The sequence below is a fragment of the Ambystoma mexicanum genome, chromosome 7p (genome assembly GCF_040938575.1).
Source record: "Ambystoma mexicanum isolate Mex_15411 chromosome 7p, UKY_AmexF1_1, whole genome shotgun sequence".
NCBI lineage: Eukaryota > Metazoa > Chordata > Amphibia > Caudata > Ambystomatidae > Ambystoma > Ambystoma mexicanum.
The window spans coordinates 501,086,530-501,111,489 of NC_090939.1; the positions used below are offsets into that span (position 1 = coordinate 501,086,530).

The window sequence follows — 24,960 nt, forward strand, 5'->3', positions numbered from 1 at the left end:
TTTACTCCCCAAGAATAGGTGTGACCTATACTGAATGTGTATGACAAGATTTTGACTTCACTAGAATTACTGTTAGGTGTTCCAAATAAGGTGTATACTTTGGTATGTGTAACTTCAAGTATAGTGTTGTGTTTTTATAACTGTGATTACATATACTGTGTGATGGTACTTATTTACTGCTAGATATATCTGGGCCTACTTGTATTTAAATATATCCTTTATTTTAACATACATAGTGTCTCAGTGGAAAATTTGTATTACAATTTCATTTGTACTGATTCTTCAGCCCTCTCTCCCTCCTAAGATAAGCCTGGCTGCTCTGTCTACGCTACCCTGAACTCAGGTGGTGCAGCCTTATACCAATAGTGGAATCTTGTACTGCCTCAGTCGAATGGTTTTACTTAGCCCTTAGTTGAACTTCAGATAAACTGTCCTAAGATCCCTGAAAAGAGCCGTTTTGGGGATAAGGGAAAAACACTAGGATTCATGCATCGAACAAAAGGTAAAAATAAACATGCATTTATTTTCGCATTTTATATTTTGTACATTGTTTTTTTAAATGTATTTTTTAACATATACTTTTAAATCAGCCACACTCCTGCCATGCGTACACCGAGAGCTCTGGAATCAAAAGCATAGAACTGCAGAAAAAGGTGCCTTTTATACTTTCTAAAATCAAAACCACAAAAAGAGGACTATATTTACCATCCAAAATACTAAAATGGCTGACATATTTTGACTGAAACCTATCACAGACTAGTACTACATTACAACAGTAAAATCATCCAATTCCAAACAACGAAACACACACACTACACATACCCTACTCTTACAAATCAGTAAAAATTCACACTAGGAGTCATTTTACTGGAAATGGAGAAAGACTGCAGATATCATGGGTGGTTTTAAAACGGTGTGGTTGATCGGAGACCGTTGACTATTTTGGTTACTGAATTTTTGTAACAAAATAAATATTATCATCGACCTAGGTTTGAGTAATTTAGCAATTATATGGTTTGGACTACGGGAATGCGTTGCCAACAAGTATTTGCAAAATTGTTCAGGCTGAAAAGTACAGGGTAGCCAGACATCCTACTAATTCATTGTAGAGGCAATGATTTGGGTAATGCACAAGGTGTGTCCCTTGCTTTGATGTTGAAACAAGACTTCAAAAAACTAATGGAACTTTTTCCTCACACCGGCTTCATCTTTTCCAATTTGACTTGGAGGCAAAAATGGAGATGGACCACCAAATTTAATAGTAAAATTGAAAAATCACGGAGAAATGTTAATAAAGTAGTTTCAGCATTCATGACCGACCACAACCAATTATGGATTTCAAACAACAACATACAGTTCTACTTACCCAATTTTTTTTCACATAACGGAGTACACCTAACCGATGATGGTAATACAAAGTTTCTTCATGACATCAAAGCAGTTCTCCAAATTTCTAAAATACCACACTCGGTGTACCCCAAAACAGTGTACACAGGACTACATATCACATATAAATACACAAATACAATGAAAAAATATCCCAAAACATTTTTCAATATAACCATGGCTAGAGTTCATAGACTTTTTTTTATAGCCGTGGTTCCAAGATGATACTTGGTTAGGGGATGGGTGGGGGAGGTCACATAGGTTTTTAATTAACTATATACATATTTATGTGATAGTTCTTGAAAAATACATCTTGGAATACATATTGTAATTTTCAGAATGAAACCTGCGGCTACGACCTCCAGACGTTGCAGTTGACGGCGCCCCCAAAATTCAACAACCCATTGTGCTATACGTTTGCTGCAGTTATGCATATATGTTTTAAACAAAATATTGACATCCCTGTATACGTGTAAATGGAATAAGAATGAAGAGGTGGGAGTATGGTTAATATCTGAGGTAGAGGCTGCAAATATATTCACTGGATGTAGAAAAGGACAGATAAAGTAATATCCTATCTGTAAAAGATTACACATTTTTTTTATAAAACACACTTTATGAAACCAAATCAAATAGTACAGTTTTTGTTATCCTCCTATCTCCAAATAGTAATCATTGGGGAAAAGAAATCCAAGATGGATAAAAAAAAATGTACATTGATAAATCGGTAAGGTAAAGAGGATGCATTCAATGGGTACAATTACACAAGACATGGTAACATGGATACACTGATAGAGAAGCTACAATACATTGGTTAGGGCAGCGAAAACTAGAGCAGGGTTGCTGACGCGGCTACCTATTTTTATAAATGATATATTTTATTCCGTATGTACATATATATGTAAATAAACGGTACTCCTTTTACTCCATTATATTTTTCTTCAAAGAATTTCCATTTTAAGAACTACACTCCTTTTTTAATTTATTTTATTTTTTTTTACAGTTTTCTTCCTTTTTTCTCACGTGTCTCACATGTAAGTAAGTCTGGAAAAACGCAGCCAAAATAAATAACACTCCCAAATACCTACTGTGTCACCATGGCCAGTGATTTTTCACCCCCGATGTCACTATACCTAAAAAGAAATAAAACACCAACACCCCAAATCTATAACCGCGGGCACAGAACTACTGATAACCACAGCTATCTGTAGTCCTTTATAGCCTTGAATATTTAATAAATGGCTGAAAAAATGCTTTCCTGACCCCATAGGCCCTTACCAAGTGCCCCCTCATCTGTGCCAGCTCCCCCCACTCCCCAGATGGCCTCCTTACCTCCTCTGCCCTCAGTTTCCGCCACAACACACGCAGTTTCTGGGATGCAGTTTGCTTTGATATGTCGGCTGATTGAGTCTATAGCTGTGGCTACAGAAAGCTTTGTATTGCACTCTGTCCCTGGACCTCCTATAACTCCCAAATTACCAGTGGTCGAAGTGAGCGGGAGCTATTGGGAGCGGTGCTCCTTTGCTTCTTTTAATTAAGTTTTACTGTTCCTATACTTTTATTTTAAACAGAAACCGTTCCGTAATGGTTGCATTTTAAAATAAAAATGTAGGAAGAACTTGAAACTTGCACTTTTAGTGCACTGCACTGAGCGTTCCCCTAAACAGCAGATGCATGTATTTTGGGGTTTGTATTGTTTGTTGGAAGGTTGCGTGACGATGGGGTTTGTGGCGAGTGGTGGAGGCCAGTATGGAACATAGTACCACTACTTCTTTTCCTATAGTTCGACCACTGCAAATTACACTTGGAGTCCACCAGCAGCCTCCCCACCTCATGACTAATTTAATTTTGAATTATTTTAACTTGCAAATAGCTTAACTATTTTTCTTTTTCCTTTATCCTCAACTATAACCGCAGTTATCTCTCATATTGAGAGAAAAACCAGATGGCGGTAGTTTCATTTCTAAAACAAAACCAGTTTTGGTAATTTATCAGAGGTATAGCTATCTATTTTTGAGGAGCGGGCACCCCTGTCAAATATTGAAATAACTACTTCACGGAATAACCCCAAACATAGCATGGATTTTGAGTTAACGCTTCGTGCCCAAGTTGTTTTGGACCTGGTCCAAATCCTTCCAGCGGTTTGGGCTGTGCGCTTTGGCAGAAATGTACCGGGTTAGTCTATGGCAAAATGAATGGGAAGTAGGGTGCAACTTTGGAGAAAAAAAATGTTGTCGTCTTAACAACTTTTTAATTTTTTAACTGATCTTTACGAAACCTTGCTGTCTGGGGAGGGACCCTCGAGTCCCTAACCACTTTCGAAATGTTGGCCAATCCGTTACTGGAATCAAATCTTATTAACAATAGAATTTTGAGGGGTTCTTATGGGTGTCCGACTCACCTTAACTGTAGGGTGGCTATTGCCGCCCTATCATGTGTGTGAAGAGTATGATATTAATACCGGTGAAGCCCTGCTGCTGTGCTGAAACTCCAAATTTTTATCGACAGAGAAGCCCCTGCAAGGACGACTTCTCCCCTTGAGTTGGTGGGACCAATCAACTCCAAAGTAAGCCAGCTGGACACACTCTCAGAGCTTGTTTGAATTTCCAGAGTTGCTTCTGGAATCCGAAACGCCAGGGAGAGTAACACCAGATTGTGTGCGTTGTTTTTAAGCTGGCCAAGAACTCCAGGAAGATCCTCTGAACTCCAGGAAGCAGGACTGACCGAGCCTGAGCCCCCTCAACAAAGTGCGGGACGCCAGAAGCAAGTAAAGTCCATCTCGACAGCCAGGAACTCCTGTGTTGCTATTTGTGGTAGACGCGAGAAGCTGAAACACTGAACAACCACTTGTTGGAAGATTGCCGGTTGTGAGCGGTGATTCTCCCATTACCATGCAAAAGTCCCCAGAAGTCCTCACTCTTGTCCCCACGACTGAAGCCCAGGAACAGTGAGATCTGCAGAGATGCTCAGGAACAGACATCATCTGCTGCACTTTTTCTTCAATACAAAGGTACTGTAAAAGTCTGAGAGAACTACCTCTTGCTGTAGAGTTGCTTGCATCTTCTACTACTCGCAAGTCTAACAGCTTGTGGCCCTACATTGATTGTTCTTTTTCTTCAAAGACTTCTCAAACGTTGTGCAAATACTTTTCTTACTTAACTGCAAAGAAGTGCTTCAGCTCATATATACTTTTGCCCATTGACTTTGGCGTAGCCTGTTCCACTGAATGACTCTTATTGGGGGATCTAAAAGTATTTGCCTGCTTAAGAATATTTGTGGTCTAATAACCTTTTTCTTTGACATCCCTAGAATATTCTAAATGCAACAGTGATATATTAATGTCCCCAGCACCCTAGCAATTGAAGTCACCTGAGGGTGTAGGTTGTGTCTGTGGGCCATCCCAAAAGGAATAGAAATATTATGAGTATGTATTTTGTGAAGTATATTTGAGCGTTAGTTACATTGCTCCTTTCTGAAGAAGGCTTCCTCTAACTGACTGATAAATTAATAATTGTTTATTCAAGAAACTTTGTGTATAAGAGTTTATTTGAATACTTGTCACTGTGAATCTCTGTGTAACTACCCTACAGCTCACATTGACCCCTATTGAGATAAGCCTGGCTGCTCAATCACGCTACCAACCCGTGTAGTACAGACTTATATCAAAGGTTGGGTTCCTATTGCCAGGAGGTCAGGGTTGTTGTAGTGCAAATAAAAAAGGGTACTGCATACTATCTTGCCTACAATAAGGAAGAAGAAAAATGTACCAAAGAAGATAGCACCCCTCAGTGTAAGCCTTGACCCATGGTAAAATTTGATGGCGTATTGATTATGTCAAACAGATGGGAAAAGGCAGTGGTGAGCTCTGCGGCATTGGGAGTTAGCAGGGTTCGGAGAAGAACGAATATGGAATATCAATAATAACAGTTTCACAATATGGCCCGCAGATGTTTCGAAATTGACATGGATCGATACACGAGAAGTTCCAGTGAAGGTCCACACAGTGGAAGAATATGACTTGTTTTCGAGGGCATGGAACAGTTCCCGTTGGTACGAATATCAAATGCAACAAAACACTTTAAATTCCAAATCTTGCAAGTGGAACAGCAGACCGAATGGATCTGTACTGGGTGTGCAGCTAGCAAGCATAGCTGCACCTCCCACCATCCTGGCAAGGCACCTGTGCACTAACAACACTGCACTGCGTCCAAGCCTGGTATGCAGCAACAGAACCAAGTTCCCATCCAGCCCCCGCGGGCATAGAGGTGCAAACGCTCTCTGACGATCCGGAAGAAGAGGTACAATTACTTGTCAGAAGATCGTCCAAACTGCTCAAACAATTGCAGATAAATATCGCTTGTACATTAAGATGGAGGTGCTCTTCGCTTCCCTTCTGATGCCAGGCATCCATTCTGCGGCCAATGCTAAATGACTGCAAATAGTATGGTGGGAGATCATCCTGCTGGCGAATGATACTGAACAAGGCCTGAATGGTATCAAAAGCGAGCTGAGGGCGATCCGGTTAATGGCACTCCAGAACTGGAACGTCTTGGATCTTCTGACGGTGATGGAGGGGACGTATGTAAAATAAAATAAAAATAAGACTGTTTTGCTGCACCTTTGGCCGCCCCATATGATGCAGAGAATGGGTCCCTGACACATATCATAGGGGCCCTGCACAAGTTGAAGACCAGCAAGGGAAGTGAGACAGGGGTCCAAGCTGAAGAGTGGTTTGATACGCTATTCTTGTGGGTACTGAAATGGCTTGGAGCAGTCGTGAAAATATTGATCCGATCTTGATGCCCTTGTTTTGTACGTGCCAAATGGTGCTTCGATGCTGTACCTAGACTCTCCCAAGCAGTGCATTGATGATGGTTAATATTGGGGCAGGAAGAACTCTCCCAGGTACAATGGATAGGTAAATTCAGTCTGAAGACCCAAATGAATGACATATGGTCAGAATTGAACAATTGATCCATCCCCCGGGGACCCTGACTTCTCCCCCACCAGACCCAGAGAATTACTTAGCGGGTGACGGAGGGTGCCTTTATCTCACATGTACTCCAGGGAAATATGCCCGAGATGGGTAGAGCTTGCATCATGTATGTAGGGTGTGGGTCCCTGAGGTTGAAGCAGATAGGGAGAGAGAGGAGAGGAGAAGTTAGTTAATGGAGGATTAACTAAAGGGGGGGAATGTTGCGATGCACGTTCAGATCCCAGCCCTGCCCAAATGATTTTGTTTGCGAAAAATGTACCAATGCGTGGGAAATACACATAAGCGGGTACAGGGGGGAGACTTGCGAGTATAGGTGAATGGCATGGGGTATGTTTACTATAGGACTGTTAAAACAAACAACTAACCAGCCTTATGGAATACTAGGTCAATACATTGCATGGGCATGACAAACACATACATTGGATCCTTGATACTATGTTCGGAGGTAGGCCTGAATGCTCGCAGGCTGTGTTGGGCACACAAAACCACAAGGCCTCGTGGTTGAATAGGTTGGGTCACACAGAGGTCGTAAGCTGCCAAAACACAAGCAGAGATTTAGGACACTAGCGCTCCCCAGGATTATGCCCATGCCATTTTACCTACTGGATGCCCATGAGCAAAGCTCCTAAATCCTTCACTATTCAGACTGATTAGTTGGACTTGCAGGAACCCAAGGCCTGCACCTTGGGAGGAGTAGCAGGTAAGGCGGGAACAGAGGACAACAAAGTCTGTGATTTGTACCGGGGAGAGCAAAGGATAATGCCAACTCTTGCAAGATTATGACTGGGAGGCATGATGGGGGGCACATGTGTGTCTCGGATGAGAAAAGGATTGCTTTATTCGCAAGGACCCGACTGACTTCAAAGTTATCGGTTGAGCTCATGTTGCCGGCCAGTTGCACATCACGTGATTAGGCCTCAGGGCAGTGTTTTCCGGGTCTTAACCAATACTTTGACCCACGTTGTTAGGACAGTTTTTCAGAAGTCCAACTAAGGGCTCAGTAAAACCATTCAACTGAGGCAGTGCAAGACTCCACTCTTAGTATAAGGCTGTATCACCTAAGTTCGTGGTTGTGTAGAGAGAGCAGCCAGGTTTATTTTAGGAGGGGAGAGAGGGCTGTAAATCAGTACAATTTAAATTGTAATACAAATGATCCAGAGAAACACAAACACTTTGTATTGTAAAAATAAAGGATTTATTTAAATACAGGTAGGCCCAGAGAAATCTAGGGGTAAGTAAGCACCAGCGTATTATATGAAATCACAATATAAAAACATCACACTATACTTGAAGTTACTCAGACCAAAGTATAAATCTTATTTGGAAATACCTAACAGTAGTTCTAGGGAAGTCAAAACCTTTTCATTCACATTCAGTATAGGTCAAGACTATTCTTGGAGAGTAAACAACAATCGTTACATTCACAATTACATTTAGTAATGTAAGGGCAGTAGACCCTACCAGTTGTATATTGACTTTGATTACAAATCACTTAATCAGTCAACTGGACAACATACTTTTTGTGACTAGTGGAACACTTATTCCAGGGGCAGTAAAAACCTATAACTACTTTTGTGATAACACACATTTATACTAGGTGAGTAAAACCTAAGGATGTAATATTCAGTTACAGGTGCTTTTGAAATCGGGGCACCCCAGATTGAGTTAAGCATTAACTCTTATAACTTATTTTTGGATGGCACACAGCTAACACAAGGTAAGTAAAACCCACATACTTTAACCTCACAATGAAGGGGAAGTAAAACCCAATGTTAGAATGACTCAGTTATTCTAAGTAGGCAACAACCTAATACAGACTTATTCTGGACAGGCCAGCAGCAAGTCAGGGGAAGCAAAACCCAGTTGGGGAACACTCATACAATTATCCTCAAAAGACTAATCTGGTGATATCAACAGTTGGAGGACACTCCTACAATTACCTTGCAGGAATAATATGGTGAAACCAACACTTTACTTTTGGGAAGAGGCACAACCTAATCATAGGAGAGTAAAATACCTTCACATCTACTTTCTATTAGAATGGCAAAACAGTTTCTAAGGAAGAAAAGATGTTAATAGTGCATCACACATTCAAGATAAGTGAGAACTTGTGTAACTGTTCACTCTTAGAATTACCAACCAACTCTTTACAAATACGTAACTTTTAACCCTTTAAGTGCCATGGGTCCCGCCCCACCCCCCATTGCCAAGGCCTTTTTTGGTGATTTCGGTATGTCACCATTCATTGCCTTGCAACTTTTTTTGTTACATGAGATATCTCAGCCACATTTGGCCCCATTTTCTCCCACATGTTGGCGGTCGTAACGCCACCCGGAAATCCTAGGTTGCTGTAGGGGGGTGAGCGGGAATAACCAAAAAGGGGGAACATTTGGTTTTTCTTTCAAATAATGCCAATAAAATGCCATACAAAGAAGCCTGTGGTTTTTTCCTTGTAAGAGCTAGGAAAACATGGTTTGCTGTGCTGAATTCCCCAATTTCCTGGCTTTCAAGAACCGGTTGAGTGGAAACTAATACAAAATATTTAGATGTGGTTATCAACCGTTTTGTGAGAGGTAGGCGATTTTGGCCATTTTTGCCAATTGGACATGCGTGAACGGAATGGAAGAAAAGGGTAGGAAAGCTGAATTGGAGGACAGAAAGGCATACATTTCTGAAAAGTAGACAAAATTCCAAGTTTAGAAAGGGGTGATTTGCACAGGTCAGCCAACAACTAGATAGGGGAAAATTCCATAGTTTGGGGAAAAAGCGGGAAAATTACAGAAAAAAAGGTATGTGATGGACATGGTTGGCTTGGTGTACAGCAATGGCTTATATGAATTTTAAGAAAAACAATGCTCCGCTACATTCCCCAACTCTTGCAGTTAGGAAATCAAACATTTTTTGTAGTCTGTCACAAAACAAGCAATAACACAAGCCAAAAACTGAGCCATGGTACACAGCAGTTTTATGCTGACGGCCTGAACAGACGTACTTAGCATGTGTAAATCAGGAAAACCAATGTGGTGAGGAATGGCAAGCATACATTTTTTGAAAGAGCACAGGCTGACCTTTTCAAGGGTAGGTGACTTGTGCAGGTTACAAAAGTGTATAGTTCCTAAAGCGGCGACTGAATGTAGGGCACATTTGGGAAATGAAAGGGTTGTGTGATGAAGGGTACCAGCAAATGGGTAGAAACGTAATGAAAACCAGGCAAACACAACAAATGTCATACCTTCCCGCATTCCCACAGGTGTCCCGACGAAAACGGTACCTTACATGTGTGGGTGCACCTACCTGGGCGCCAAGGGGAAAGGCTAAAACACGGCTAACCCCAAGTCTTTTCCAACAGCTGAATTGCAGGATTTTTTCTGATATGCACACCATACAGATATGGGCCCAGGGTGTGCAAGCCACCAAGGAAAACGGGGAAGCCCTGCATTTCTGAAAAGAAGACACCCGTGGGAATCCAAAGATGTATGACTTGCGTAAATCTCCCCCAGAATGTATTACCCACAAGCCCCGCCAAAGACCCACATGGGAGAAGGGTGCCGAAGGCCAGGGACATTACCGCCGACTTTGCTGGAAATCTGGCTTGCCTGCGTTATAGCTTCTCCCCACTAGGGAGTCCCAGCAGTGTGCCAATACCTCCCCGAAGGGAAAGGCTGTAATGCAGCCCAGCCGCAACTGCAGGACGGTTGGAGGTGATGTCCCTGGCCTTGGACATCCATGTACCATGTGGGTGTACCGTTCCCCCAAGCACAGCCGCGGCAGCATCCCCATTCCTCCCGGGAGGTGTCATCTGTAACGCAGCACAGCCAGAGGTGCAGCCTGGGCTTGCAGACAGACAACCCACGTGGGAGACATCCGCTCTCGGGGAAACACCAATGTTCTGCTGGCATGGGGGGCAATTAGTTGCCTGCCACTGCAATTGTGTCCCAGACCACCAAAATATCTGCCCAGATGGCCGATTCCCACCCACACCACCAGCAATCCAGCCCCAGTCTCACCCACCCCACTGACAGTGGGCCCTAACCATAGAATTATAAAAAACTGTACTCTCATAACGTTGCAGCTGCTCGCATAGAAAAAGCTGTAAACAAAACAAAAAACATGTTACCTACGGTCACCCCAGCAAAAACAAATCTACACTCATAATTTCCTATCATGCCCCCCCTTGCAAGCCATCCCTGGTGGTCTACTGAACCTCACCCCCCCCCCATCCCCAGTGAAAACACATTTGCCCTGTCCTACAGGCATCTGCCCCCAGGGAGGGCTGCATGAGGTGCCCCTCACACTCCAAAATGTCGGACTGGCACCCCAATGGATGGGGCATTAGGGTTTGGGCACCCTGGGGGCAGATTGGCACACCACTGTGCCCATCTGCGCCAAGGGAAGTTGGTTAAACAGACAAAACTGAAAATGGTAGGCTGCACTTTACGGGGGGCTGAGGGACACCCCAAATGGAGGAGCAGGCCATCTCATGTAGCGATCCCGGGGGGCAGATAAGGGGCGTGCCTGTCATGCACTCCTCCCTGGGGTCAGGTGTCCCTTCCTAGGAGCAGATATCTGCCCCCAGGGAGGGCTGCACGACATGGCCCCCATTCCATTTTGGGTGGGGGGCAGAGGGCCACCACCCCTTCCCATTACAAAATTCCCCGGCGCTTTGGGGTGCCCCACAGCCTCCCCTAAAATGCTGTCTGCCATTTTAACTTTTTTGCTATGTTTACCCAACTCCCCTTGGCACAGATAGGCACAATAGTGTGCCATTCTGCCCCCAGGGTGCCCTAAACCTACTGCCCCTCCCAACACTATCCATGTTTTCCCATTATTTTCTTTTTCTAAGGCCCATTCTCTAGGGTCAGATGGACACCCATCTGCCCCAGGGGGCCCTAAAGTGCAAGCCCCATCCTTTGGGGGGCCTGCCAACACTTTTCTGGTGCCCCCCTCCAATTGGATGGGGGGCCACCTTATGTACTCCTGCCTGAGGGCTGATGGTCGTTCACCCATCTGCCCCCAGGGGTCTCCATACATCTGTCCCCATGCTTTGGGGCCTCGGGGGGCAGGGGGGGATTTTACCTAGTAAGCAGCACCCCCCATATTAAAAAGACATCCCTGGTGTCTAGTGGCATTACTAGCCACGGATCGAGCAATCTGCGCCTGATCCGCGACCAGCAATGCTGTCACACAAGGTGTCTTTGGAAAGGGCAGAATCTCAACTTTCCAGCGACACCTGTCTCGGTCTGCGGCTTGGAATACAGCCGCAGATCGAGGCAGAGAAAGCTGGAGACTCACCATGTGTTTTCACTGCGGCAGCCGAAAATGGCTGCCGCTGTGAAAATACTTTAGTTTAATGTCGGCGTGCGTTACACACGCCGACGTGAAACTGAAGGTAATCCAGCCCCCGGGCAGTTTGGGGGGGACTTCTCCCTCACATAACCCGGGGGTTGGATTACAGTTTTGTGTGATCAGGATCACACATAACAGCGTGCCTAAAAGAACAAGCTATCTCGTCTTTGCCAACCTGGAGGTACTGTCAAGGACGAGATACCTCGTCCTTGGCTCTTATGGGGTTAAACACTTATTTTCTTTTCTAGGCAAAAGGCCCAATCCTTTCAAAAGTCTTTCCCAGGTTCTTGGAGCATGCGTGTTCTCAGTGGCAGAAGGGGGGTCACTAGGATCTAGAGACCAGCAGACAGTGTCAGAATAAGTTCTTTAGTAGCTAAAGTCAGAGTTCCGTCGGAAAACTGGGCAAACAGGTGAGTACTTCACTTTAGAGTTAGAATAGGGTCCACGGGCTTTGCAGAAGACACCCTAGCAGGATTCTAGCAGTGGGACTGGGTGCACTGTATGAAAGGCCTCCCCATCACAGAAAATAAACCACAGCTACACAATAATCCGAACAGACTTACGGTAAGTACATACCCAAGCCTACACAGTACCTCAGCATTGAAGAAAATGTTGCAGCAGGAAGACTTCAGGGTCTGCAGCCAAATAACCGGTCAGTGGATTCCTTGTCGTGGTGACTGAAAACACGACCTCAGAAGTAACTTGCAGCAGGGATCAATGAAGAAGGCGCTAGGCAAAGTTTCCCTCGTGGCTGAAAGCGGTTCTGTGGATTTGGTGCCTTTTCAAGGAGCACAGAAGAAGACAGAAAATCACGCTTGAATTCTCATCGTTTTTAAGGTCCAGCACTCTGGTAAGGGGACTTTTCGGACTCGATTTGTGTCTCTGGAGATCCACCAGGATGCCCATGAAGTTTTAGCGGGAGTCGGAATTCAGAAGACTGTGCACCGCACAATGGCTTGAGGTCCCAGGGTATTGGGGTATTACTACAACACAAGGTCGCAGCATCACATGGGATGACTCAAAATGCAGGTCTTCTTTAGTCTAGTGGGTCTCACCAGGCTCTGGGTCGCGGTCGTCATTTCCGGAGTCCCCAGATCGATTGGAAGGAAGGGCTACAGCAGCCTCTGGTTACACAGCATGCTCTCCGGTCGCTGGAAACCGCTTCAGCCGCGTTTCCTTAATCTTCCTCTTCGTTTTTGATTTCAATGATCGACTTTTCTTCAGCTTCCAGGTTTGCAGTATTTATCAGGAACTACAGCACAACCACTGCATTCGCTGCCTGCATTTTACAAGAAGGGGCGTTCTGTTTGTCCAATCAGGACAGCCAGCCCCCACTGAGCTTTGTCCCCATTCTGGCAAGGCGTAAGACAAAGGGCTGGGTGTTACGGTCACCTGGTCTCTGCGCAGGCGTTGGGGCACGGTTGCAGCTCTCCCTGATCTTGAATCGCCCCCTTCAGGCCTCTCCCTCAGTAGAAAAGCTGTGAGCGGTGGTACGTGGTGATACTGGTCCTTTGAATTATGGAAGATAAGCTCTCCGTCCTGCTACTTCTGGTAGGGGCGCATCGAATGCGATCTAGTTCCTTCACTGATCCCTGATAAGGATTAGACCAGTCCAGCTGCGACTATGCTTCTCCTTATGATTGGTAAGTTTTTCTTGAGCTCTTGTGATGCTGTTCGTTCTGTTTAATGGCTTTATATGTTGTCCTATTTATGCCCGCAATAATGTCTCTTCTATTTTCTTCCCCTAGATGGAAATGCGGCCTCAATGTAGCTGTGAGATATGAGATGCGGCCGGATGGTATATGGATGCTACTGCAATGTTCGACAGCAGGTAAGTGATGGTTTAAGGAAAGCGTGAAGTATGGCGAAGCGCAACCTTAAACTGACTGTTTTTTCGATGTCTAGCCTTGTCTTCTGTTTTTCCTTGCAGGCGCTGCTGTCGACGATGGAGCGTGTCGTGCTGCGGTGCCAAGATGAAGATTTCGGCGTTCCGAAAAGTGTAAAGATGAATACTTGGTTCGCCGAAGAGATGTACATGTAAGGACAGCTTACCCCAGTTGCTAAGTATGCTGGCAGAAAGCAGGATGTCCAGAAAGCAGGATCTTCAAAGGTAAATCTGACCTCAGGCGACGGTGAGCGTTACGCTGCTTGCAAGTGCAGAATAACGCGAAGCGTCTGTCTTGAGGATCGGGGCAGCTTATATTGCTGAGATCGTGGGCGCGCCCAATTCGGGCTGGCATACCTGCCACTCTTAGAGTGTGAGCACGTGCAAAGGCAATCCATTAGCAGTCACACCCAAGAATACACTTGGGGCTGCTTAATGGATGGATTGTTCAAGGTTAATGCATCCTGCTTAATGGATGGAATGTTCAAGGTTAATGCATCTGAAGTGCTATGTCCATAATAAACGCTTTTTGGTGTTAAATGGATGTTCTTGTTTACTTTTGTTCGTGAGCCTGGTGCCAAAGGCATCAGGACAGTGTCCACCCAGGTCTCCTGTGCATGAGACCCCTGCATTTCTGTGCCCCTGACTTCCTGACCATGACACTGGGGAGTTTTGGACTCCTCCCTCCCTTCCTGCCCTCACAGACAGACTGGAGCCTGGGCGGGGAGTCCAGGGGACTCCTGCCGAAGATAAAAATCTCACAAAGGAATTTCCTGCCCTGGATGTCAGGGGAAGGAACAAAAAACGACAAGACACACTAAAATGGCGAAAAAAGAAGACGGGGCCATTTTGATAAAATGAGCACCATTGAGTCCCTTTACTGCAGCTGTGAGCACAGCCCGCAGTAACGCTGCACCAAATGAATACAAGGTATCACTGCTACCAGCCATTGAAGGTAAGCTTGTCACTGTAACAGAATTGTTAGTGTTTTTTTTTAATTGGTTTTATTGAATTTTAACATGGATATTGCAGTTTTCATTACAAACATCATGAAGTAACTTAACTGCGTTACGGTTGCTCATAATAACATATTTCCCCAACTTGACCCCTACCCCCCTCCCCGCACCCTGCAGCCCTTAAGGCAACAGATGACATCAATGATTTTCATAGTCCGGCAAAGGAGTTCATAGGCAAAATCGTTAGTTAAAACAGTGGTACTGCATATGACATTTTAAAATTAACATTGTGGGCTGGTCAATGGAATGGCGATTTATCTGTGTCGTGTTGCACACTTGATTTTCATTTAATGTACTTGGCTCGAATCTCAAACCATTCATTATCAATGGAAGTGCGATCACTGTGAATGGCTGCTGTCAACTTGTCCATAGTAAAAAATGTTATGGGAGACATTAATCCACTCAGCTTTTGTTGGTAGACCTGTTCTTTTCCACACAGCTGTGAGGCAGGCCCTCGCAGCCAGCAAGAGCACATGTGTCATTTTGGGTACCTTAATTGTGAATTGTTATAGTGTTAATGTGAAAGGGGATACATTGTATCTCCCTAGCACTCCACATACGGTGGAGTGTGCTGGTTTCACCTAACAAAATGTAAAAGGGATCCAAAGATTCTTTCTACCCTTGGGAACTGTAGCTCTCTCAATGTTAGCAAAAGAAAGTTAAAAGTGGAGCCCCTAAGGCAACCCAGCAATAAAAGGCACTTATTGCCAATCAGTTGTTAAAGAAGATAACTTTAAAAATACACTATGGAGAGTCTTAAAAATGACACCCATAAAAAGAGTTAAAGATTCTGTGCGTGTGGAAAAATGTTCACACTCACTGAGGTATTAACTAAAGATATCCCACTAATGAAGCAAAATGTTCTGTTGACCCAGGTCAGGAAGATTTACCAGTTCTGTGCAAATCTTACCCAACACACAGTGAAGATGTTGAGAGTCAGAGAGGACGCGGCCAATGAACTTGTTGTCTATACTTGATTATCAGCATGTAAATAGTTGTGGGATATATTTACCCACTCGGCAGTACTTCCCCACATCACCAAGCTGCACTTCAGCAGAACCAGTAAAATGGCAGTAAAAAAAAAAAAAAAATGGCTGTTCTGGCTCCTGTGAGCACCACTGCCTCACACCAAAACTGTGTTTTGCAGTGACAAAAGGATGGCTGCACTGTTTTGCCAAGAGCCATTGGGCAAGATGGGACCGGGAACACCCTGCGAAAGGCTACTAGGGTGTGTTCTTGTTTCTCTTAAAGAAATGGAGTGAAAAAGCAGTCCTGTTTTGCTTCGAGCCCAAAATTCCTATTGAAAAAGAGAATACTTCACCTTTAAAATGATGCCACTCTGATGCTATTTTTCCCTGTTTTCATCAAACTGTTGGTTTCAAAAGACACTGTCATGCCCAGCCATATTCACATTGTGCTTCATCAGAAAAGAGCCTTATTCCTGAATAACAGGCTGTGCCAGCCAAACCTGAGAAAATCAACAAACGCTTTCCTTCAGCTACACGAGAAACGCTTACATTTTGCTACAAAATGTCCAAATAATCACTGCTTGAAAAGAAAATCATAGCTTTATGTGCACATGTCAATTTCATGAAGACTTTTGCCTTGTACAGACTGTTGTGTAAAACAAGCTGACTACAGCTACGAAACCATGTGGGAATCCAGATGGAAGAGCAAAACCAAATTTGAAAGGAATATACCAGCTTTCACCAAGTGTCAGAATGGGCTTTACAAACCAGAGTAAAAAAAATGCCTGTTTTAATAAGTACAATGTTGAATGAAGGCTTGTCTGTGCCTAGCAATGTAAAGGGGTTTGTTGCTGGGGAAACTTATATAGGCTGTTTTATTCAACAGGCTTGTTTTGATCGAGGACAAAATAAAAGAAAAATAAAACTATTAAACTGCATGGGCTGGCCAGTTGGTCAGAGCTAAGGCTTCCCCCAAAAGGGAACCACCATAAACTTCCAGGACACCTGGATGATGATTGCTAGGTTGGAAAACTTTGATTGACCAAGACAAAGAAACTTAACATACTAATCAGACTTGGATCTGGGCTGAGCCATTTTACAATGGAACTTCTAGGACACGGATGTGCGAAGTGAAAAATCACACTTCCTCGTGACTTTTACCAGAAGCTTCAAAGGAAATCTCTGTGACAATCCTGGGTTGAGGGTGTAGCCTTGGAAAGGCATGCCCATATATGGGGTACAATACTGAAATTTGCCTCCAAGGACTATTTATTAATACAAATGTTAAAGACTTTTATCTCTGCAGCAGGACTTTGCAAAAATGTGAAAAGTTAACTGTTTAAATGTGATTTTTATGGGCTTTAATTTAAGATGTCATAGACTTCACCGACGCATGGGGAATAGAAATGGCAGAGAATTGGGTATTCCACGGAAAGTGTATAGGATGCCACTGTCAAATTTAACACTGATATGCCTAATAATCTATACACATGTGTAAAGTTATAGAATTTTAAGTAATATAATTCTCACTGAAAAGCGCGAAGAACTGGTAGAAATGAGAAACAGGGTCCCACAACTGTGAGGATTGGACTGCTATGCTCTACATACAATTTGTAAACTGCCCATGTAATTTGTTAAAGTGCCACAAATGTATAAATGTGTAAATTAGGTTATGACAGATTTTTAGCAAAAAGTACTGTGGGGTGGCTTTTTACCTCATAAAATGCAACCTCATAAACTGGGACTCGTCCTCGAGGAGGCAACCAACATTGATTGTCCTATCCGCTTCTTAAAATCCGCCTAGCTCAGTTCTGCCCACCAATAATTCTGTGATTTCACCATGCTCTATAAATAAGAGTGGTTGACAGAACTCCACACACAGACACTCTCCTGAATTTCCTGCGGCTGCGTTCCTGATCTGCTCCATTCATCTTGCTGATTCCAGATTTCACTACAAGGCCAAAGCATTGCTGACCATACTACAGCCAGGCCAACACATTGCTGATCCTGTCCCAGCAAGGCCATTGATCCAGAAAACCCCCCCGTTAAAATCCCATTAAAAAAGGGAAAAGCTGTCGTACCTTTTGCATCCTGAAATCAAACCAACTTGCTGCCCACTGCCTGCATGCCTGCTGCAACCCTGCCATCCAGCTGTCCTTACCATCCGGTGACCAGAATTGCCCAGCTGTTTTCTGTAAGGCACGCCTTCCGTGTGGTGACCAGACCCAGTTGGCTGTTCCATAATTCCAAACCTAAGCGTGGAATGTGAGTATCTCCCCATCACAGACAAACACATAGTCTCCCCATCGTGACCCTTTTGTCTGTATTGCACTCTCTAAGCAATCCTGCTTATACCCTGGTAACTAGTTAAATCTGTTAGAATTCTCTGTGCAACCTGTCCTTGATTTCTAAGTGCTAGCGCCATCTCTTTTCATATCTGTCTGGTGTAAATCCTAAGACCTTAGTTATATTTTGAGTAATCAAACTAATTTCTAGTTAAAGTTGAGCACTGGGGTGATAAGGTTGACCTTGCGAATCAACCTTGGAGCTTACTGTTTTCCTCTTTAACAATATAGTCTAGATAATTTAGTTTAAGTAACATTTGCCTTTCTTTCAAAACCGAAGATTTCATTTTAACTGCTCTATTTTTCCTAAACCTGAACCCCATTCCACCCTTAAAATCTCATCCAAATCTTCAGCTACCACCATTCTTTCACTTTGATATTGTCCCTGTGATATACATCTGCCCCCCAGACCAAAAACCGCATTGCGATTTTCAGTATTTAACCCGTTTTTATTAAAAAAAAACGTTTGGTTGATTTTGAACGGGAATTGAGAAAATTGCAAATTTACGTGTCATTCGGCTGCAGCATGTTCTAACTTTACTCTCATTTTCGAATTGTATGCTTCTTGTTGATGCATTGCATTGTGATTGCTAGTGTTTCTGCATTCCTGTTGTTGGGAGAAATCATATTTGCCTCACACATTTAACCGCACATTAATTATTTATTTGTCCATTTCCGAGTGTCATTTCATGCCTTTGAAAGGGGTTTAAGATCTGTTTTTGCCTCTCATTCTGTGAGGCATGGTCGGATTTTGATCCTGTTTTCTACCCCTTATTACCGACTACCTGCTGCTTCTTTCTATCCACTCAGAATCTGATTAATTGGGGGTTGAGGGAATGTTGCAGGGGAAACCCCTTACCTTGGGTGTTATGTATCCTAATTCAAAAAGTGTTCCTATTCACTTGTGCTTTGTATATGTTCTAGGAGAAGGTTAACCAAGTGCATTGCTTCCATTTTCATTGTAATTATCACCCCATTGGTGATTGCTGCCCCATATTAAAATTGTATGATTTCCTTCGAATCTTAAAGTAAATACAATATTGCATTTTCACCAACCAGCCTGGTCATGGTCCATTGTGACCCGGGGTATTTTAAAAAGGGGGTGTGAGACGAGTTGTGTACCATCTCAAATTGAATCTGTATAAAATAAAGAGAAAGGCATCTCAATTGAGCGCTACATCCTAGGCTGAGACCAAGGTGTGTGTCGCCTGATTGAAATCCTTAACATAGTCGGTAGCCAATGAGGGTGGGGGATGAATAATGTATGTTGTATACGTCATAAATGACGTTTTTTGCAGTTATAACGTGCTATTTGCTTTGAAGAAGCCAGAGAGAGCTCTACGGCAGTGTACTTATAATACCCTGTTGTCCCTTTTCCTTTTTGTATACAAAATAAAGCTCTTGTTATTCTCACAAAAGGGTACACAGAGTCTTTTTCCCTAGTGGGTTGCTCTTTTTTTTTTTTGGTGTGGTGGTCGAGCGGTTACTCCAAAGTGGGCTGTTGGGCTTAATTGCCGGACTACTGCTACAGCATGCTTTTTCAGTCCTCTTCCTCATCCCAGAAGCTATGCGATTATGGGACTTGTAGTCCCCAACAACAAAGTTAGTTTTTTTAAGCAACTTTTTATTTTTAAGGGTAGATTTATTTCCCTTAAAACGATGAAAAGATAACCTGTTAGAATTAGTTACAGAGGAAGCTAATTGACTTCAGGCAATATTGATGGAGCCTTTTACATTATACCTTTTGGGAGTAAGGAGGGATTTTATCCTGAGATATCCTGAAAGGTCTTTCTGTTAAGTTTTGTTCAGGTTTCATGGTATCTGTGCCTATAGTCAGATGTTTTATGTGGTTCAGATACATTGTAATGGCAATAAGCCATTACCTGCTTTGGCAATCTAGAAAAAGGTATTCCCTTTCCAAGGACACATACTGCGTCTCAACGCACGGGGTCTCCTCACCCCTGTGCCTTGTCTCCTCTCAGGTAATCCTCCCGCAGTACACCACCCCCAAAGCCAGGATCAGGAAGCGTCTGCCTTTCGCTGACCACCTGGGAAGATACTTTAGGCTGAAGTTCTGTGTGGGATTCATAGGATTCTTCACACTAAGCAAACTATCTTGAGCTAGATCATCCTATGCATTTCCGAATGTTACAGAGGACTCTTTCTGTCCGCGGTAGATGCTCAGCAGCTATGTGGACCTCTGTCCATACGTTTGCCAAACCCTGTGTGGATGCTTTGAATTCCCAGGATGCCGGTTAGAAAGGCAGTTGTTTACACTACACTGGAAAAGAGAGAGAGAGAGAGACAAATCCAGATTTTTCTTTTTAGCCTGGTTCCCTCGGCTGCTGAACCTGCCTTTTGTGTCGGAGGTGTCTTCCCTTAAGGAGTCAAAAAGTGGGCTAGCTGACAATGTTGGCTTTGACTGGCACAACACCTCTTGCTTGGGCACAAATGTTTCCTATGCCAGCTGCGCCGGCAAGTAAATATTTTAAGATGAGGAATCTGTGGGAGTAGCCATCAACCAGAAAGAAAGTTACCCCAGGTAATTTGTTCATTTATATATTCTGCTTAACTTGTCTTCAGCGCTCTGTGTGCTTATCTGAACCCTTCACTACTCCCCACACTCCCATAAATCTAAGCCTTACTGTTTAGCCACAGTCCCTTGATAGAGTTGGTCTAGACATTAGTGTATTTTCCTGTTCGCCAGAACAGGGAGTCCTCTCAGTCTGTCCACTGGGTTGATTCTACAAATCCATTTTCACATGAGTAAATAAATGCTGGAGGGGTTGGGGTAGTTGACTGTTAAATAGACTGTAATGTCTAGTACTTTATGTGGTTCCACAGCTCTCTTGGCTCAAGAAATGCTAGAACTTTGAATTGCTTGTTAGTTAAACAAACCACCTATGTGAAATGAAGTGATATGTGCCAAGGACGAGTATGTTCATCCTTTTTGCATAGACTTGCATAATAGCCTGTCACTTAAGGGGTGATCAGAGGTTTGGTTTTAAAATCACATGAAGCCTTCTTTTAACTTTGTGTTCTATTTTATGCACGCTTAATGTTCAAGTGAGTGAATGATTGTGAATATTTCTCAAGTAAATTGCACTTTCCAAATCAAATGTCCTGAAATGTTCTCAGCTCAGTCAATCATCTTTTCTGTGACCAGGTGAAAAGTGACTTTTCTTGGATGTTTTACTCAATAGCTGTTTTGCCTACTGTGTTTTCTCTTCTAGGTATTATTTGATACCCAGGCTCCATTAAATGCCATCAATAAACTCCCAACTGTGCCAATGCTGGGTCTCACACAGAGGACAAACACAGCCTACCAGTGCTTTTCAATCCTCCCTCAGTCTCCGACGCACATCAGATTGGCCTTCAGAAACATGTATTGTATTGACATATACTGCCGGAGTCGTGGAGTAGTCGCAATACGTGATGGAGCCTACAGTCTGTTTGACAATAGTAAAATTGTTGAAGGTTTTCATCCAGCACCAGGGCTAAAGGTAAATATGATTTTTTTTTAACAACGCTCTGCATGTTCTCTATACTTCTTATGGGCTTTGTGTAATGCACAGCAACTCTACTTGTTGGAAAGGTTTTCTTTGGACCTCTCTGTCAGTCTGTAAACCCCCTGTAAACACCATTTTAAATCTTCGCAGATTATGCTGCAGCCCCTTCTGCCCTACAAATGAGATGTCCTATGTGTGTAACTTCCCAAAGCAGGCTTCATAGCATTTTGAGTTTCGGAATCTATGCTAACAAGGACTGATGTTTGTACTAACCTACCCCCAAGCTTTGACCCACTTGCACCAGACCGCTCAGTTCATTCTCCAGGATTCAAATGCCATCTGCTCCATAGAAGTCTTCTATTTGAATTTGTAACTCTGTCTGGCTTATTTTAATTGTGTAGCTCATATACCCCTTGTTAGGACAGTTTTTCTGAAGTCCAATTAAGGGCCTAGCAAAGCCATTCTACTGAGGCAGTACAAGGCTCCACTCTTAGTATAAGGCTGTACCACCTGAGTTCGGGGTAGCGTAGACAGAGCAGCCAGGCTTATCTTAGGAGGGAGAGAGGGCAGTAGATACAGTACAAGTGAAATTGTAATACAAATGATCCAAAGAAACACTGAAACACTATGTATTGTAAAAATAAAGGATTTACTTAAATACAGGTAGGCCAAGATAAATCTAGGGGTTAAGTAAGTACTAACACATTATAGGAAATCACAATATAAAACACAACACTATACTTGAAAGTACACAGACCCAAGTATAGACCTTATTTGGAACACCTAACCGTAGTTCTAAGGAAGTCAAAACCTTGTTATACACATTTAGTATAGGTCAAGCCTATTCTTTGGGAGTAAAAGACCAATGGTTACTTTCAGATTACTTTTGGGTAATACAAGGACAGTAGGCCCTTCGAGTTGTACAGTGACTCTTGGAACAAATCACATAAACAGTCAACTGGACAATATACTTTTGGTGAATAGTGAAACACTTATACCAGGTGCAGTAGAAACCTATAACTACTTTTGTCATAACACACAGTTATACCAGGTGAGTAAAACCTATGGATGTAATAAACAATTACAGATGCTTTGGAAATCTGGGAACCCCAGATTGAGGTAAGCAATAACTCTGGTAACTTGTTTTGGATGGCACACAGCTAACACAAGGTAAGTAAAACCCACTTACTTTAACTTCACAATGAAGGGGAAAGTAAACCCCAATGTCACACTTTACTGAATAGTTATTCTAGGTAGGCAACAACCTAATGTAGACTTATTAAGGACAGGCTAGCCGCAAGTCAGGGGAAGCAAGACCCAGTTGGGGGACACTCATACAGTTATCCTAACAGAACTAATCTGGTGAAACCAACACATTACTTTTGTAAAGACTCAGAACCTAATCACAGGAGAGTAAAATACCTTCACATCTACTTTCTTTTAGACTGGTAGAACAGTGGCTAAGGAAGAAAAGATGTTAACCATACTATTAAGAATAGTGCATCACACATTCAAGATCAGTAAGAACTTTTGTAACTGTTCACTCTGAGAATTACAGGTGCCCACTAACTCTTTACAAGTAAGTAAAACACTTGATTTCTTTTCTAGGCAGAAGTCCCAATCCCTTCCAAGTCTTTCCCTTAGAGCATGCGTGTTCTCAGTGGCAGAAAGGGGGTCACTAGGACTAGTGACCAACAGGCAGTGTTAGAATAAGTTCTTTAGTAGCAAAAGTCAGAGTTCCTTAGGAAAACTGGGTAAACGGGTGAATACTTTACTTCTAGGGTTAGAAGAGGGTCCAGGGGCTTCACAGAAGACACCCCAGCAGGATTCTAGCAGTGGGACTGGGTGCACTGGATGAGGGACCTCCCAATCACAGAAGACACCCCAGGACTACACAGAAATCCCAACAGGCTTAAGGTAAGTATATACCCAAGCCAACACAGTACCTCAGCAATGAAGAAGAGATTTTCAGCAGGGGAACTTCAGGGACTGCAGCCAAATACCCGGTCAGTGGATTCCTTGTCCTGGAGACTGAACACAAGACCTCAGAAGGGACTTTGCAGCAGGGATCGATGAAGAAGGCTCTAGGCAAGATTTCTCTTGCGGCTGAATGTGGTTCTGCTGGTTTGGCGCCTTTTCAAGGAGCACAGAAGAAGACAGAAAATCGTGGTTAAATTCTCGTCGTTACAAAGGTCCAGCACTCTTGTGAGGGGACTTTTCGGACTTGATTTGTCTCTTTGGAGATACACCAGGATGCCCACCAAGTTTCGGCGAGATTCGGAATTTGGAATACGGTGCACCGCACAGTGGCTGGAGGTCCCAGGGTATTGGGGTATTGCAAGAGCGCAAGGTCGCAGCATCGCGTGGGATGTCTCAAAATGCAGGTCGTCTTGAGTCTAGTGGGTCTCACCAGGCTCTGGGTTCGGGTCGTCGTTTTCAGAGACCCCATGTCGATTGGAAGGAAGGGCTGCATCAGGCTCCGGTTACACAGCAGGCTCTCCGGTCGCTGGAAATCATTCCCGCCACTTTTCCTTCATCATCCTCTTCGGTTTTCTGTTCCAGTGGTCGACATGGCTTCAGCTTCCAGTATTTATCAGGAACTACAGTATAACCTCTGCATTCTCTCCCCGCATTTTACAAGAAAGGGGCATCTGGTTGTCCAATCAGGACAAGACATGCACCGACCGTTGCTGGCCGGTAACCCTCTGCTGCACTCCTCGCGGGAACTAGTCCCAAGTAGTAGTTCTGCCTTGCAGAGACTAAAGACTCCCTCGCGGGAATATTTGTTCGACAAAGCTCAGTTTTCACCAACCTTCAGAATGTGTGATTGGCTTGATCTAATGTTCAAATAGTCAACCGGGTACATTCGGCCCTGTCTAGCTGTGAGTCTCCAACCAAGAATGAATCCGGCTGAGAACAAACAGGTGTAAGGCAGACCCGACTGTTAATATATCATATCGCCAGCAGATTTGATAAACAGATTTAATTTACACCACACCAATACCTTAGATGTGTGTAAAATAACTAATTTAATTCACAGAATTAGTTCATACAAGTCAGTTTGTAATTCAAAAACAAACGACAGCATTTCAATTGAGCTAAAAGAATGCTCTAAAACAAACCGTGTGCGGTAAAGTGCAAAAGTAAAGTACACTTCATCTCAGTATAACATGATGGAGTAATTCATATACATGACAGTTGGCAAATTTGTATTTCACTGCTTCTGAGCCTTTACATTCACTCTGCTCAGAAGTTTTTCTAAAGACACTCCTATTGAGTAATCAGTGCCAACGCGTTGCGGATTATTGGAAATCCATCTTCAGGGCAGCACTTGTTTTAGTTTCAACAAAATTCTATAGGGATTCCTACAAAGTATAAGGATACACTCATTAGATTTATTTAAAGTTTGGTGGAACTCGATGGGTAACTCTCCAAAATGGAGATAGACTGTTATATCAAAATGGAGATAGACTGACCTGCTTTCCTTGGTAAGCAGAGATAATTCATGG

The 24,960-nt window shown here is 43.4% G+C and overlaps 1 protein-coding gene across 2 annotated transcripts in view; it reads left to right on the forward strand.

Annotated features, from left to right (window-relative positions):
* Nucleotides 1-24,960, forward strand: part of MED14 (mediator complex subunit 14) — a 1,766,813-nt gene that overhangs the window by 1,250,410 nt on the left and 491,443 nt on the right. For both annotated transcript variants that reach the window (XM_069636537.1, XM_069636538.1), the window contains exon 21: nt 21,176-21,445. In XM_069636537.1, the coding sequence (XP_069492638.1) occupies nt 21,176-21,445 (270 nt within the window). The remainder of the gene's footprint in view (nt 1-21,175; nt 21,446-24,960) is intronic.